The sequence below is a fragment of the Mercenaria mercenaria genome, chromosome 14, assembly GCF_021730395.1.
Source record: "Mercenaria mercenaria strain notata chromosome 14, MADL_Memer_1, whole genome shotgun sequence".
Lineage (NCBI taxonomy): Eukaryota > Metazoa > Mollusca > Bivalvia > Venerida > Veneridae > Mercenaria > Mercenaria mercenaria.
The window spans coordinates 71,117,457-71,134,496 of record NC_069374.1 but is presented as its reverse complement, the minus strand read 5'-3'; the positions used below and the strand labels follow the sequence as shown (position 1 = coordinate 71,134,496).

Genomic DNA, 17,040 nt, shown 5'->3' with positions numbered 1-17,040 from the left:
ATACTCACACACTTATGAACGATGTCGAGCTGATGAGCTTGAAAACTGGTGCTTATCCTCTTTTTCTGTGTGTTATTATTGTAGTCAGTAGGTACTCTCATATGCTTTTGCTTGCAATTGTTTGAACATATAAATTGTTTTATTTTGAAAAAGTTTGTCAACATTTACCACTTTTTGTTTTCCATTATTGTACATGCCTTTGATTGTCTTTCACATATTCACATATCGTTGATTATTACTTTTTCCGCAAATGAATGAAGTTAGAATGAAATCGTAATGTTGTAATAATTATTAATGTTTGATGATTGTAATGCAAATACACAGAACAATTGATTTAAAGTTTTAATTCTATTTGAAAGTATGTTCAAAGAGAAATATGTTAAAATGTATGTAGGTATTATGGTAGTAATTTATTTCAATGTATCCAGTAGTAGTATATATGGTCATTGCCTCGACTTCTAGAGGCTATTAGCATGCCAGATATAAGCATTGTTGGCATTTCTGATTAATACACAAAACAGGACATCAGTATAACAAAGTATTCAAGGGATGCCTATCTTACTTTTTCATTTCTGTTCTTGCAATACCTTGTGCATTGTTTAGGATTCATAAACAATCGTATTTCGTTAAGAACTATAAGCAGTTAATTGGAATGACACATATTACACGTGCTAAAATAAAGTATATGCTGAAGTGTGTAAGGTTTGTTATCGAAAAACGCAACGGGATGAATAAAGAAAGATATTTTGAAATAATTTAATTCAGACATTTTATTATCTATAATACAAGATATATCAAAATATAACTTTGATCGTGTAAACAAGAAAGAAACATCACAAATACTGGTTTAAACGTTTATCTATACCTTGTTTCAAATATAATGTTTCGGGTATTTGAAAAAAGCGTTTAAGTAAGATTATTACATAATGTTTAATATTTATTAATATTCAAACTTCTTCAAGTATTTTTGCAAGTTTTAATTTAATTCAATTTTCATAACAGACACAGAGGAATGATATGAGATTCAGATTGAATAAAAATGTTCAAAACGCACTAACATGACATGAACATCTTCCAGGAAGCTGAAACACAGATATTATGGTAGAATTTGTTTCTTAAATTGCAAAGGTTGTCACCTTTTGTGTTAAGGTAGTTCTGCACGGTTGATAATCCGGAAGTGATGGCGTAACGTTATTTATCCGGAAAACGTAGAATCAAGCCTGGATTCGGCGTAAGTGAATGAAAATCATTTTATGAATTAATGGCAACCAATGAGTATATCTATTACAATGTCACTGTCATTATCTTTGTAAAGTTACAATATGGTATTAAAACGTCTGACATATTAAAATATTCAAAATGATGTCTTACAAATAGCTTGGAATGTGCGGTTCACTTTAAACATTGTCAAATATGTCAGAAATAAGCACACGCACCTATACATCTTATTTAAACACATTAAAGACCATATGTTCATTTACCACTGTGAGAAGTTTCATTAAAATCTACATTGTAGAAAAATTTCTATTCGCGACAATGTTTTGAAAATTGTGATTTTTTCATAGACTCCCATTATGAAAACTTGCGTGAGATCCAAATTATTCAAATCAAACTACAAACAATCAAGCGCATGACCCAGTCGTTTTTATGTGCTGAATTGTCTAAGTATGTTTTGAAGTAAATGTAGAAAATATTTTGATCCGAAAGTGCAGAACTACCTTAAGCGCATCCCATTTTATATACCTTACATGTATTAAATATCATTTATTGTTTCTTTCTGTTTTAGTTTTCTTACTGTTATATGATGTAATTTGATACGCTTAAAATGACATTTATGTAACTGATAGAATTATCTAATGTCCTTTTATACATTATTTATTCTAAAACTTGTTATCACAAAATTGTACATGTAAGTGAAAATGTATCTTTTAAACATATAAAACTGCATTCAATTGTGATTCGAATTTCATTTCTTCTTCAAAACTTATTCTTTAAGCGTCTCTTCATTAGCTTTGTCATCTGTTTCGACATCTCCCTCACTTCGCTTAAAACGATGTACACTGAATCCCCCAAGTGAGTCTAGTTCACGCTTCTCGAAGTCATTTTCAATGTCACTACCGGCTCTTTTATAGCCATAGATTTGTGCTCCACCGAGAGAACTTAGTGCACGTTTAAATCCATCATGAACATTAGCCCCACCCAGCGAGGAAAATGATCGTTTGCTGTTACCACCATTGTGGATATTAGTACCGCCTAGTGAGCTCAAGAATCTTTTGTATCCACCATGTAGATTAACTCCACCGAGACTATCAAATTTGCGTTTGTAGATATTTCCGCCTCCTAAAGAAGATAGGTAACGCTTGTCCATATTACGTTTGTATCCGCCGTGAATATTGCTTCCTCCAAGTGAGGACAAATATCTCTTGTAAGCATGGACAAAGTTGCCGCCAAGACTGTCCATTGCCCTTTTGTAGCCGTGCAGATTAGCCCCTCCTAGTGATGATACAAATCGCTTGTAACCACCATGTAGATTTACACCGCCTAAAGAATCAAAGCCCCTCTTGTATCCGTGCAATTGCATATTTCCCAGTGTATCTAGAGCGCGTTTATATCCATGAATTTGCATGTTTCCTAGTGTGTCAAACGATCGCTTGTCTTCGTTTACTGAACCTTCAGCATTAACAGACTTGCTGTCGTCTTCTTCATCAGAAAAGAACTCTAGAAACAAATGATTGAAATTATAACTGCTGACAACACATAAAAGTAAAATACATATATATCATATATGGTTAGATAATACTTAAGAAATGACTGCAAAATGACAAATAAAATATTGTATCCGTATATTTTGAACGAAACCTTTTAACCAATTTCATTAAAGAGGTTAGCTAAATCTTTAGCAAAGGGCCGAGTACTCAGTCTGATTCTGTCTATGGAAATAAATATTCATTTTACCATCGTATTCTCTTGGAAAGCGGTAATCGTAAAGAAAATCACCTCCTAATGTGTCCAGTTGTCGTCCCTTGTCATACTGAAGACAATAAAGACGATACAGTTGAAGAAACAATTTAACGTGATGTATTAGTATCAAACATTAAGCATCTTGATCAATTGTAAATATTTTCATTATTTTTCTTTTCTTCTTTAAAGCTTTAATCTATACCGTCAGAAAGACTATTGTGAAGCGTATTTAGAAAGACGTGAATGAATGCGTTCAGCATATTGTATTATTGTTTCTAATTACCAAATTAAATAAGTCTTGCCTCAGCTCTATATTTGTACAAATATCGACGATGCCTCTCCAAGGTTTCAAAACCACAGCGATAAGGGGCATGCGACCTTAACCACCCGACCACAAAGTATCTTTTTTCTTTTTTATACTGATTCATTATTGATAATACACGGTGCTATCTGTGACAAAGTCTTTATTTCGAAAGGCCATGCGAGTCTTGCAGTGCTCTTAGTAACGCTGGTATCATCGTTTCTTGCACTCCTATAATTTTCCTACGTTAAATGTATCTTTTCCCATCAAAAAAGAATTTTAGCATATTGAAAACTTTAAAAGTACATTATACGGTTTTATATGAAATGATACCTTTTCATCATCCTCTCTCCGTATAAGACTTGAAACAGGCGGTCCGTGTGAAACCATATCTGGCATTGACCAAATGACGTATGGCCTGGGCGTGGTCGCCAGGGACTGTAGCGCCTCACTCTGTACATAGTTGTTACGTTTCTAAAAAAGACAATGTATCCTTTCAAATACTTTGGTAAATATATATTAGATTCAATTTATGTATAATAAAATCATAAATTCTTTCAAGATCACGTAGCTTCGTCAATCCAAGCAATGAAATCCAGACGAATAGGCACAATTTCCGTTTAAAATTTTACTTTAACCCTAACCCTGCTAGATTTCTATAATGAACGTGTACATTGTTTATAATCTTACAAGTTTGAGTAAAGTCGCAGTAATCTGAGTAATAACAGAGATAAACTGGATGTTTATAAAGTTAAACTGACATTCCTGAGTGAAAAGGGACATAAATGATCGTGAAATATTTCTGTCAAATTAATGTATCTTGTGTAATAATATGTGGGTGATGATGTTGAACAACTGTTTCACGTTTAAATAAAATTTATATATAAATTACTAAGATAAGGTTAAAAAAGCATCCCCACTGACACCTTATATTCTAATTAAAAGAAAGGTAAAGGTACAATTAATAAAAAGGGTGCCAGGATTATGGGCCTTGTATCATATGATGTAGGTGATGAAAAGGAAAATTTACTGTTGTTTTCTTATTTGAAACGACTCCATTCTTTAATTAATTACAAAATGAAAGAGTATCAAAATGACCGGCACAGTTACATAATGAGCGAAAAAACTGCGTGAAATGGTTTGATTTAGTTACGGGCAGGCACATTTAGAGCCACCGATCTTCCATAAGCCAGCTCGATGAATTCCTCACATGCAAAATGCAATGCCTCGAGTGAGGCTTGAACCCATATTGGTGAGAGGCAAGTGATTTGCAATCAGCGACCTTAACCACTTGGCTACGGATTTTTTGTGAAAGAGTTATGGGTCTAATGGTACGAGTGTAGAACAGCTGTTTAAAATTTGATTCAAACATATACAGCCCGCACGAGGATAGAAAATCACGATCCATAGATCTTCGCTCTCCCTCTTGAACTAAGCGGGTTGTCTATTGTTTCTGACATGACTGCAAATGGCTTTGACTGATTCTGTACATCATTCATCAAGATATTGATATCAACTTATTCTACAGAGTATAACGATTAAATTCAGTTCCACTAGACGGACTATCAAAGTTGAACTAATTTGCGTTCAAATTATCCGAGGTATTTAAAGACGTACTGTCCTTAAAACGCGTACGCTACACGCTATCCTTGAATAATTAAGAAACAGTTCGGAAATTGCGATTACTCGGTTGTGATTGTCACGACGGTAATGACAAAACGTCTTCCGTAACGGTAATCGTCATCGTCAGCAACATATATGGTTCGTTTGACTTTTTCGGTCAATGGAATGTTTGATAGAAGTGTTCATGTTTTCTAGATGTTATACAGATTTTGTCGGCGTCTCAGTTGTTTAAAACATGAAAACTGAATATGAATGTCTCTTGTCAATGAAAGAAACGTGTTAAATGGTCTCATTAAGTATAAAATTAACTTATTTTTTTCATTCTTGCCTTTTCTATATTATACAGACAAGATAACTATCATTTTAGCACTATTCAAGCCTACAGGTGATGTCATTCAGAACATGCAGTCTGTGCACTTAAATATAAAGGCATCAAACAAATCAGATTACAAAAAAAAATGTCACGTTTTAGTTGCAGGTTGCAATATCCGGCTCGATGATTACTTTCGGTAGAGCCTCGTTGGTTGCAACCAAACTCGGATAACCACAGATACATTTCTATATCTTTCATTCCGTAATTACAAATCATAGCGTAAATGAAAAACTGGGTGTTTTGAGCATAAAGGTCATCAAATTCGAATCTGTTGTTTTCAAAACATCGCCTCAGTGACTAAACCATTTCAGCCAATTTAAGAAAAGCTCCATACTAATCACAGTGACAGCACCTTTAAGACCTTACATGGATTTTGACCCAAGACAAGCTATAGAATGACTTTTGACTCCTCGGTGTGACCTTGGCGTAGATTATCTACGCGACAATAAGTCTAATTGAGGTAAGCAGTTTTGGTAGGGAAAAGTAGATTACTCCTTGTCATTAAAAAACGTGATAGAGTTTGCTAGCGACACTGCCTCATTGAGGTACATCTTGTTTTTGAAAAACAATATGATGGCTCCATTCATGTAACTGATACGTCCCAGACAAGCTCTAAAACGGCCTATGTTCTTTCTATGTTACTTTGACATTTAAATATGGGCCACGGAATGTACGCAAAACTCCTTCTCTGAGGCAGATGTTGCTGCCAAATGTTCCATGTATGTCAGAGTTATAGCACAGACATAATAACGTCTTAAAAGAATTTAGTTTTCTATGTAATGTATATTTTTTTGTAGGGTTTACCGTCGCACCGACACAATTATAAGACATATGGCGACTTGCCAGCTTTGATGGCGGAGGAAGACCCCAGGTGCCCCTTCGTGCATTATTTCATCACGAGAGGTCACCTGGGTAGAGCCACCGACCTTTCGTAAGCCAGCTGGATGGCTTCCTCACATGAAGAATTCAATGCCCCGAGTGGGTCTCGGACCCACATCGATGACGGGCAAGTGATTTGAAGTCATCGACCTTAACCACTTGGTCACGGAGGCCCCATGTCATGTAAAAATATCATTGTCTACAATTAGCAAAGACTCTGACGAAAGTGCTACTTCAGATTACAATGTAGGTTTACACATTGCTTTTTAGATATTTGACATTTATGAGATAGGTTGCGCTCCCGGGACATCGCTAATTTCACGATCTGTCAGGAAAATACTCTAAGGGGAGAACAAGTTGAGAAAATACAGTGTTAACAAATTGTCTGATTTAAGAGGCATTAATGCAAAATAACTGACATGTTACGATACTAGAACGCTAATTGACGCTCTATCTGATCATATGGGTGACCTACAATGTCACTGAAACATATAAATGGACATGCCAGTGTCCAGCGCCATAAAAAAACAGAGATTAGAAGGGGAAAAACAACAATAGCTTTAAAGGAAGGTAAGAGAGTTAGAAAAAAAGAGTGTTTTGATGGAGGATCTTATAAACAAATTTGAACAACGGCCAGTAAATTAGAAATACTTTTAAAATGCAGTAAATATCGACATGTATGTTCATGCAATTTCAGTAACTTTCTATACTTCAGCTAGATAATGATGGAGCCCGACCGCTTAGCTCAATAGGGAGCACATCTATGGATCGCGGGGTTGTGAGTTCGATCCTCGTGTGAGGCGTATTTTCTCCGTGACGATTTCTTTTGTTGTGTATATTGTGTTATAAAGCTCAATCGGGTCAGTCTCTATACAATTGTTGCAGCTAACCAAGGTTTCTGAAACACCAGTAGTTCTATTTTTTCTTTATTTCTCTGTATCAGCGGCTCTTAATGTAAATGATAGTCTTATGTCATGTTCTGTTACAATATCTTGTTTCTCTTTAATTGCAAGATTGTGGTAAAATCTGTCTATTTATTGTTGTTATTAAATACATCAAAATCCATTAATGGCGGGTATTGCATTTATAGGAACGACGCGGCGGATAGTAATTTAAAGCACCTCACTTATCATACAACACTGTGGTATGCTAAATGCCATGCAAATTCAATATCGTATATTATTTATAACAGAATAAATAACAGAAAGATAGTTAGGATGGTAATGTATAGAAAAGAAGAATGTGTTTATAATCCAGAATGCCTGACAAAGCAAGATCGAATTCATCTAAATAAGACAAAGTAAAAACGTTTCACCATGTTCGTATGCGAGAAACAATAACGAAGCGGACAGATTTGTTGATGTGATCTTAATAAATATTCGGTTTAAAATTCTCTTTAGAAACCTAATGCAATAAGCAAGTTTTTTGCAGCCTTAAGAAACAAACTCTACCAAATTCCTCCAGATTGTTTTTGTATGTTTTTTTTTTTATTTTTCATTCCTTTTTTTCTTTTCATTTTTAGGGCGGTAGTTGAATCAAGAAAACGGAATTCCACTTTTGAGTTAATTAGCAGTAAGGAGTCTTGTCTAATTATTTTTCTTATTGGTATTTTTATTCAACTGGTCATGAACTTGCTGTAATCACGTCAAACAAAACAAGAACACTCAGAAACTAAAAGAAAAAAACAAAAACAAACTAAACTTTCGTAACATCATAATAAATATGTTGTTAAATCAAATCACTTTGTATGGATTTAATAACATAAATATTTTCTTCACAAACGCCGTATTTAAATACCGTTATAAAACAACTGTATAATTTGGCAAAATGTAGATATATAACATCCTGAGCATAACAATTAATACATTAATTTCATACAAACATTTTATTTTACGTTAAGTTTTTCGTAGATGGCCAAGTATATATACTGTTCACTCGGCGAAAGTTATTTCAGTCTTGATATTTAAATATCGTATTGCGAAATTTTCTAACGGTTCGCTTATTTTGAATAATACATTAGTTGATTATCGTATCTTATATATTTTGAATACTTTGATAATAACAACTGTTATGTCCGCTGTAAGATACAATATCAATTTGGAAGGTCGCATAAAAAATTACAAATTTCAATGTTTTATTTTGATAATTAATGCTATAAATAACAAGGATGCGATAGATCATTTAACCATGTTAACTAAAAGGGATACATTTACACAATAACAAACAATTGGAAAGGAAATATGAAGTTAGTGAAACAGACGACAGGCAGTTTTGAAATTGGAATTTTAAGACTGCAATAGACAACATAAAACTCAGGCGTACATTATCAATAGCAACACGACGACTGTACTGCAAAAAGAACGAGTTGTTACTTAATTAGAAGTGCCAATAATCATTATGGTGTATATCTAGATCGTACGTGCGACCACCTGTCTTTAGCGAATTGTTTTACGAAGCGACAGCTTTAAAACCCTCTCAAACGTCTATGACAACACATTCCGTTTACCAACGACCACCTAAAAACGCCCCAGCAGGTAAACTTGTCTGCAAAAGTATCTATTAAATGACCATATACTAAACTTCTTGCGGAGATGTAATTGCAAGTATTTATTAATATTAAGTTTTTCAAGCGGTCTAATAAACAAGCAATTGCTACAATTTCTTGTCTTTCCTTTCTAAATTGCCAGTTTCATAAAGACACTACTTTTTAACGGTCCATTGTATGGTTTCTCAATACAATGTGTGTCATTTATAAATTAATATTTGACAAAAGAATTTCTGAAAAATAAGTATTCAATATACTTCCGCATTTAGGTGATGATAAGAATTCTTCAAATTAGCATATCATAATGTACGGACCTTTTTCTACTTAATTTGATAAATAGTTTGAAATCTATGACATGCATTCGACTGACATCTTATAACTTAAAGTAGAAACTTCGTTAGCATAAAAGTCTTTGTGTCAAATGAGAATTCACACATAAACAGAATAAATATATTTAGTCCACACGTTCAAAAGGTTTCATTCTCAAATGTGTGTGTGTTTTTTTTTTTTTCGTTTTATTTTTTCATTTATTTACCTGCTATATTGAACAGGAAGTATGAGACCAAATGTCATATTTTTGGTAATTAATTGTAAAATGTGAGATCTAAAGTTACGATAGGAACTACTTCATTGTCGAACTATATAAAAATGGAGTCCAAAATATTGCATTTACCCTCTACTTTCTAATATCGTTGTCAATATCTGGATCATCATCATTTAACTAGCTTCAATATTAGCCTTTAAACCATGTTACTTGTTTTAATGTTTATATTAACTTCACCTTTAAATAGGTTTGATTTTTTAGAAAAGGAAAATAGATTGTAAACAACGATACACATTTCTGAAAGATATCACATTTCTGAGGATTTATCAATGCACCTGGTAAAACAGCCTGCTGAGTTAAAAAATCACCTGGCAAAAATCTTCTAGACAAAACTCAGCAGTTTACCATGTAATTAACACTGGTATCTTGTGACAATAAGAAAACAAATAAGACAAACAACATTCTCAGACATGTTCTTTTATAGACATAAATAACACGGAGAGACAATGTTTGTTTATTGCTGCAGGATCAGTCGCTTTCTGGCAAGCTAATGTCAAATGTTAATGAATGTTTCATTTCTACTCTTATATTGTACTTCAATGTAATTAGAAAATCTTATTGTCCCGTCTTTATTTTTCAAAAGACGATAATAAACATTTACTCATATTTTGACTTTTACTTCAGTCGTTAGATAAACTAAAATATAATCATATCACTGATATCAACTGTTTTTACTTCTATATCTTCCATTACAACATAATGTTCCATTATTAGTGCAATTACGTAACTATGCTTAATCGAATCTGAACGAAAGTAGAATTAGAGCAACATAAGAGCTTAGTATGCCTTAATATTTTGATTGCAAGAAAAAGATGCGTATTTCTTTACAATGCTTAAGTAGAAAATGTAATGTAGGTACTTCCATTTTTTGGCTGAGCATGCGTAGTTAAGTCTTTTATTTTCTGGTTTTGATGCGAATATTTCAAGAAGGTCAGACCATGAATCCATAAGTAAAATAATTCTTAGACAACTATTCAAACAAAACGATGTTATAGTATTTTTATTGTATATTGGCAGTTGCAATCATTGTTTATTCAAATATTTCCGCTTTTATCACTTCAAAGATTTTCCAGCATGGTTATATTGCTGTAATTGCCGTTATATTTTTGTTTTCAAGGGAACCATACGAGTACGATTTTTTCCACATTTTTTTTTAATTGTAAGGGAGAAACGATATATGATATTTGACAAAATACATGCTATGTTCACAGCAGGCACATATTAAGGCAAAACGATACTGCACAAGTAATGCATTTTTACCAATACAATGTATTAAAGAGACGCATTTACCGTTATAATTACATTTGCTCCCATTCCAGATTCCATTAGATTCTTCAGCAATTTAAAATAACGGTCGAATACCCTTTTCATGACAATTATCTTTGCCGTTTATTGCCCCACTGCGAACTATCAGTGGGCACACTTTCGATATTTTTATTTAAACATAATAACATTTAACGCGATACTTAATTAAATAAAAAGCATAATTGCATTTTGTTGTGTTTTTAGTATGAAATTAAAGTAATATATACTTGTTATTTCAATTTTTGAAATTGCTTAGAACTCAAATGAAATGTAGGATGAGAAGAAATGTAGAGATAGTGCGAAACGGTTCTTTTTGCTACGGTCTACTTGCAAAGATTTATCTATTTTGCAGTATTATATTTGTAAATATGGCAATACATTATTATCAGATAACAAACATATTTTAGAAAATGTGTTTAGCTTTGTTTAGTTTCGTATCATTCAAGTGTTTTCATAATCGCTTTGTTTTGTTCAGGATATGGTTATACCGTTAGTTTTAATTAAAATTCATAAATATATTTTAGCATTTGTTTCATGTCAGAGCATGCCATACCATGTTACGGAGGCACAGAGAACTTATTTTACTGCACATGAGTTATCTTCAGTTCTGTGCAAAAATTGATATTGAGACTCTTAGTTTTTAATTCATGTGACAGTTTAATAGACTAACTGCAGGGTAGAGTGATATACGCTTGTTATATTAAAGGGCAAACGAGCGCATAAACATACCTAATTATACCTCCCTCACAGAAAGGGAAAATATACGGACGTCCTGACATTCACCTCTCTTTTGACAGCATACCTTAGTAATATGTGTTTGTGCACAAATTTTGTCATAATTTGTAAAATCCTTTGATAAGTACTTGAGAATTTCAAGTCTGAGTTGATCGTCGTACCGCAATCAGGAATGATGACAGCACTACCAAACTATAAAAGCACGGAAATTAATAATTCTCTGTTCTAGAATAAATATATAAGTTAACTTTATTTGTCTCCTTCATCATGTTCTGACGAAATGTAGAAAGCTGGGCACTAATTATTAAAGTGGCATTTACGACCCTCTTTTTTAAAAATACATTTATGTAAAGGGGAGACAAGTTATCGAATATGAAAATAGGAAGTTAGGATTTAGTTTACTAGATTTGAAACAAAACAAAACATTATTACTTTTTCATACTATCATATGCCTATACTTGAATAATAGAAAAGAATTGCTGTTGGACGAAAGAAATATACGTCCATTTTCACGAATAGATTTAATATTTTATATGTGCTAATTAAAATCGGTTTTAGTCGGATTTTGCTAATGATAACAAACTTAAGAGTTTACATGTATATTGACTTTTACAAGCCATCTGTTTGTGAGGGTTTTTTTTTTGTTTGTTAGTTTATTTTGTTTGTGGGTATATTAAATAATATTTCAAATTTGAAACGAACGGCAATTAGTCTAATCAGTGCACCTGTATTCTGTACGAATACCTGTTCTCCGCAAGTAAATGCCAGTCTCCACATCACACAGAGAATAAGAATAGAATGTCTTCAGACACAATGTCTTTTATTAAATCAGCACTGAAAACTTACATTTTTCCCGGGAATCGATTCACTAACCCCGGGATCCGTATATCGTTTGTGCCCTACATACTGAGCAATGCGTGAGTAGATTTGAGAAGCATATGAATGACACCGTCAATTAAAGTAATGTTACATTAATTTTGTAGTTATATAAGTGTCCAAACATTTCTAACAGTCTTTTCTCGACGCCATGAAGCCAAAATCTCCAATATCATCTTGGGGGCAATTATATTCATACAGGCAATAGCAATAGCAATTTTAATCAATTATAAATTGATATATCTACTCGAGCATACACATTTTCCACTTTAGTACAGGTAAGCTTGACCATTTTGAACTGGATGGAACAGAGTTGAAGTGACAAGACTGTTTTTAGAATGAAGACTGTATCCGGCTAACCATACCCCAATCGAGCATACACATTTTCCACTTTAGTACAGATAAGCTTGACCGTTTTGAACTAGATGGAACAGAGTTGAAGTGACAAGACTGTCTTTAGAATGAAGACTGTATCCGGCTAACCATACCCCAATCGAGCATACACATTCTCCACTTTAGTACAGATAAGCTTGACCATTTTGAACTGGATGGAACAGAGTTGAAGTGACAAGACTGTCTTTGGAATGAAGACTGTATACATCCGGCTAACCATACCCCATGAAATAGCAACATAGTTGATAAAAACGAATACATGCGTTTTTTTAAAATATATGTGTGTAAAAGGGCTTATATTTTTTTTCTTCGAACTAATCAAATTATACGTATTATTATGACATATTATCAGATAATTGTAGACCCGGTTATTGTGAAGGAACGTTGTAGGGTAAGTTATAAAATACACCTATAATGATATACTTTATCATGTTTTATGGACGAGGAGCATAATGCTCAACTCTATTGTAAAATTTCTGTTCTGCTATATTCTATAAAAGACGTCGTATGACTATATATTCCTGATATTTAGCAAATATCACTCAGGTATGAACAGTATCTATTGAGTTCTGCCCAACCCGGGGCTAGAGGGCGTGGACGGTAACTTGCATTTCCACTACCGTCCATGAACCGAGCTTGCAAAATTTTCGTTAATGTCATGTTGGGCGCCCTGTGGTTTTCCACTTTTTAAAATTTTATTTCAATAAAATTGAGGATACATCTTCTTTTTGAAATAAGTTTATTGTTGTGTCTTATATATTATACATCTGTTCTTTGAATAAGGTTTCTAGCCAAGACATCTCCTTCGGCACCATTTGTGAGACATTATAAATCCTCTACTTTTTTATATAAACAATCTGTACATTCAACGCGTCCATATTCACATCAGTAAGTTTATTGCCGATTAATACATTAGATAGTTTTTGAGAATCCGTTTCCGTTTTTTTAATATTATAATAATATTGAACTCTAGTCAGAATATAGTTATTTTCATCCGCATTTGTAAAAATAAACATAAGAAAGATGAATCTATTTTTCCTAGAATGTCATAGACTAATCGAGAATAAATGATATTAAAACGAATGGGATATCATGAATATCATGAACATTTATTTATTCTTCAATTCATCGAATGTAGTCTATTTGCTATGTTTTACACTTAATATCTAAAAAGTAGTAATCTGACGTCTGATTTTCTTTTACATGACTCTTAATCCTCATGTATGTTTTCTGAAATATTATTCATATATTCTATTACATATTTCTACTTTATCATACAGCTTAACGCTAGCCGCTATTGACAGAATCTATGTCATAATCTATCGACTTGATACATATCCTTTATCATATCAGTAATTGTATCATCCCCAACAATGAAAGTCGGAAACATGATTTACATATTTTTCATTTATTTCGTCCTACAATTACAGCAGACTTCCAATATCATCATAGCTGTCATATACACTTCCGATTTATCGGTCACTGAATTAAAACTATGAAACTGTCAATTCCATCTTTACCATTATTTCCTTAAAGTTTGACAAAAAACGTGCATTTTACAAGGAAATATAATTATAGGAAAACGTGAAAATTCTACAAAGTTAACCTAAGTACTTATAGGTGAACAGCAAGTAATTTGCAATCTAAATCGATACGTACGCAATCTGTATTAGTTAGTAATTAGAATTATGAACAGCTTTGCCTACCAGCATACATATTTTATACGGGTATTTTTCCATCAATGTATGCCGTTCAGATTGAAGACGTGGCATAACAATTCCGGCGCAAATCGTCTAAGGAATTAAATGAAAATCTATAAATATATACATAAATGGACACTTGTATAAGAGATGAAACATAGAACTTATAAATGAAATGAAATAAAAGGAAAACTATAACAAGGATAAAAAATAAAGAAACTTCTACAACCGCTCACTAAAACCACGACGCTATCTTTTGCAGTTACCAAATCAACGATTTCGTCGCTTTAGTGCAAAAATATTATAACAATTATTTCAGGCTTTTAAACGGCAATATAAAGTGCAACAATAACTATAAAAGACAATGAAGATGAGACGTTTATGGAAATGAACTCTGTAATCGTTGCGATGTGCACACTTGATAACATCCGGCAGAAATTGGAATTATGATATTTGAAACAGTATTAGAGATGATAACAAGAATGAAATAGGACCAATCGCAATCAGTTAATGGTGATATCGTTATTGTAACATCTGTAGTAGCAGCAACTCGATGAGTGTTATTTACATTAACACGATGCATTTAAATGGCGAGTCCTTGAGGTGTTTCAATCAAAAGATTCTTTGATTGTTTGTGTTATATTAATTGTACTCATATGACTGTGAGACAATTAGAACTGAGTGGTTTAATAACGAGTTCCTCATATACAGTAACAGAATTTTGCTTGGACTGATTTTGAACAAAGTGGCGTTATGGTAGTTAATCAAAAAGAGATGAACTGGTACGAGCTGGTATGTGTATGTGTAAATGTTGGGTTCTGTTCAACCCAGGGCTAGAGGGCGTGGACGATAGCATGCATTTTCACTACCGTCCATTGACAGGCTCAATCGAAATGAGCCTGCAACATTTTCGTTTTTGTCGTGTTTGGCGACCTGTGGAGTTGCCACTTTTCTACTCTAATAGCATATATTCTTTGGTTGTATTTTTTTCTTTACAGCCAGCATGTGTTGTCCTTAATTCTGTAATAAGAATGGTTTTACTGTTTGATTAAACTACTGTTTGCTTCAGGTCCTCTTTTTCTCAAACACAGCTCTTTATTTTACTTCGATATTTTATTTATTCATATTTGTTAGTACCACTTTTTAAAAAGAATGATCTGACAGCTATAGCTTTTAAACCTGTACAAAGATTTACTGTCAATATATCAACAAATAAGTCAATAATCATAACTCTTTTCTTTTTGCACTTTGTCAGAATAATTTCACTTTTTAAATTAGACATTATTTTGGTTATTGTTTTTTTTTTGTCAGATACAACTATTTTGAACAAATAAAACCTTCAAACTGTTTACAATTTCACCATCATTGGGCGAGTTAGAATGACAATAACCATTACTCTTTTATTGTGTACTCTCTTATGTCAAGCACTTACAGATGAGCGTTGGCATATGCAGGCGGTGATCATTTAATAAAGATGTTATTATATTTCTACAAATGATAATTAAACTTTTAGTTTCACCATCTGAAAGATCACAAATGAATAAAAAAAGAAGAAACTATACAAAACTGCCTTTATTTACGTGAATTTCCGTTTAATTTTTATTATAAAGAAATAACACCAGTGTCATGAGCCCAACTAGCCTCGGCATGTTGACACCGTAAAATACATAATTGGCGAAGTGACCACATCACCAACCAGTAAACAATGTCTCTACGTTTGAATAGTTAATTGTATCATTGATGTGTATTCTGCTGTTTATTCTATTTATCTCATTAAATCAAGCTTTTATTTTCCGTTTGTTTTACAGCTGATAAAAATGATGCAATGCCTTCTTTTTAAACATAATAGAAATTCACCTAGAAAGATTTAAGTCGATTTAAGTGGGAAAAATAACTATGGAAATACCTAGACAGTAGTTTCCGTTGTTTTGATTCTAGTCTATAAAGACAAAGCAGTCTAATAGGAAATGTACATTTAAGATATAAATAGTCATTTGCAAAACTGCACAATATTAAGAATTATAAAATTAGGTTGATAAAGACGGACGGTCACGCAAGAAAGCAAACTATATAATGTTTTCTTTTAGATGAACATATTATATTAATAAAATGATCAACGTCGTGTTCTGTTTCATGTGAAGCTGACTAAAATGGCAACAATGCGTTTTGGTCAGTAACAAAATATAAAATACTTTAAATAAATTATAATAAAATAATTAAAATACTTTCATTAATGCCATTCTGTTCAAAATTAAGGTAGTTCTGCACATTTGGTCAACCGGAAGAATAAAACCTGATTTCGGTATACGAAAACGTATTTGTTTTTAATTAAAGGCGGCCTGTTAATAATTTGTAACTGTGGGAAGTTTCATTAAATTCTACATTCATTTTGTAAGAAAAATTCTGTTCTCGAAAATGCCATGTAATTTTTTATTTTTCTCTAGACACCAATTATGAAAACGCGTTTGAGTTCCAAATTTTTCAAATCAAAAGAATCAAGCACACGACCTTATCTTTCTTATTAACCTTATTTCCTGGGTAAGTTTAGAAAAATCAAGATGTTATCGAATTCTACATTGTAGAAATGTTTTTTATCCGAACATGCAGAACGTAAATAGATATATTGATATATTCAGATATTTTTTAATGACAATGCAAATTTGGTTATAATTTGGACACTACATTATTGTATATACTTAACATAAATAAAACGCAATGATCTATTGATAGAAAAAAATTGTATTC

At 32.7% G+C, this 17,040-nt stretch overlaps 1 protein-coding gene across 1 annotated transcript in view; it reads right to left on the bottom strand.

The window, feature by feature from the left end:
* Positions 1-752: 752 nt before the first annotated feature.
* The window catches only part of LOC123527645 (feeding circuit activating peptides-like), a 39,252-nt gene continuing 22,964 nt past the window's right edge, over positions 753-17,040 (bottom strand). Inside the window, exons 7-9 of the mRNA XM_053522705.1 lie at positions 3,596-3,736; positions 2,956-3,031; positions 753-2,718 (exon numbers count right to left, since the gene is read on the bottom strand). Coding sequence (XP_053378680.1) covers positions 1,985-2,718; positions 2,956-3,031; positions 3,596-3,736 — 951 coding nt within the window. The 3' untranslated portion in view covers positions 753-1,984. The remainder of the gene's footprint in view (positions 2,719-2,955; positions 3,032-3,595; positions 3,737-17,040) is intronic.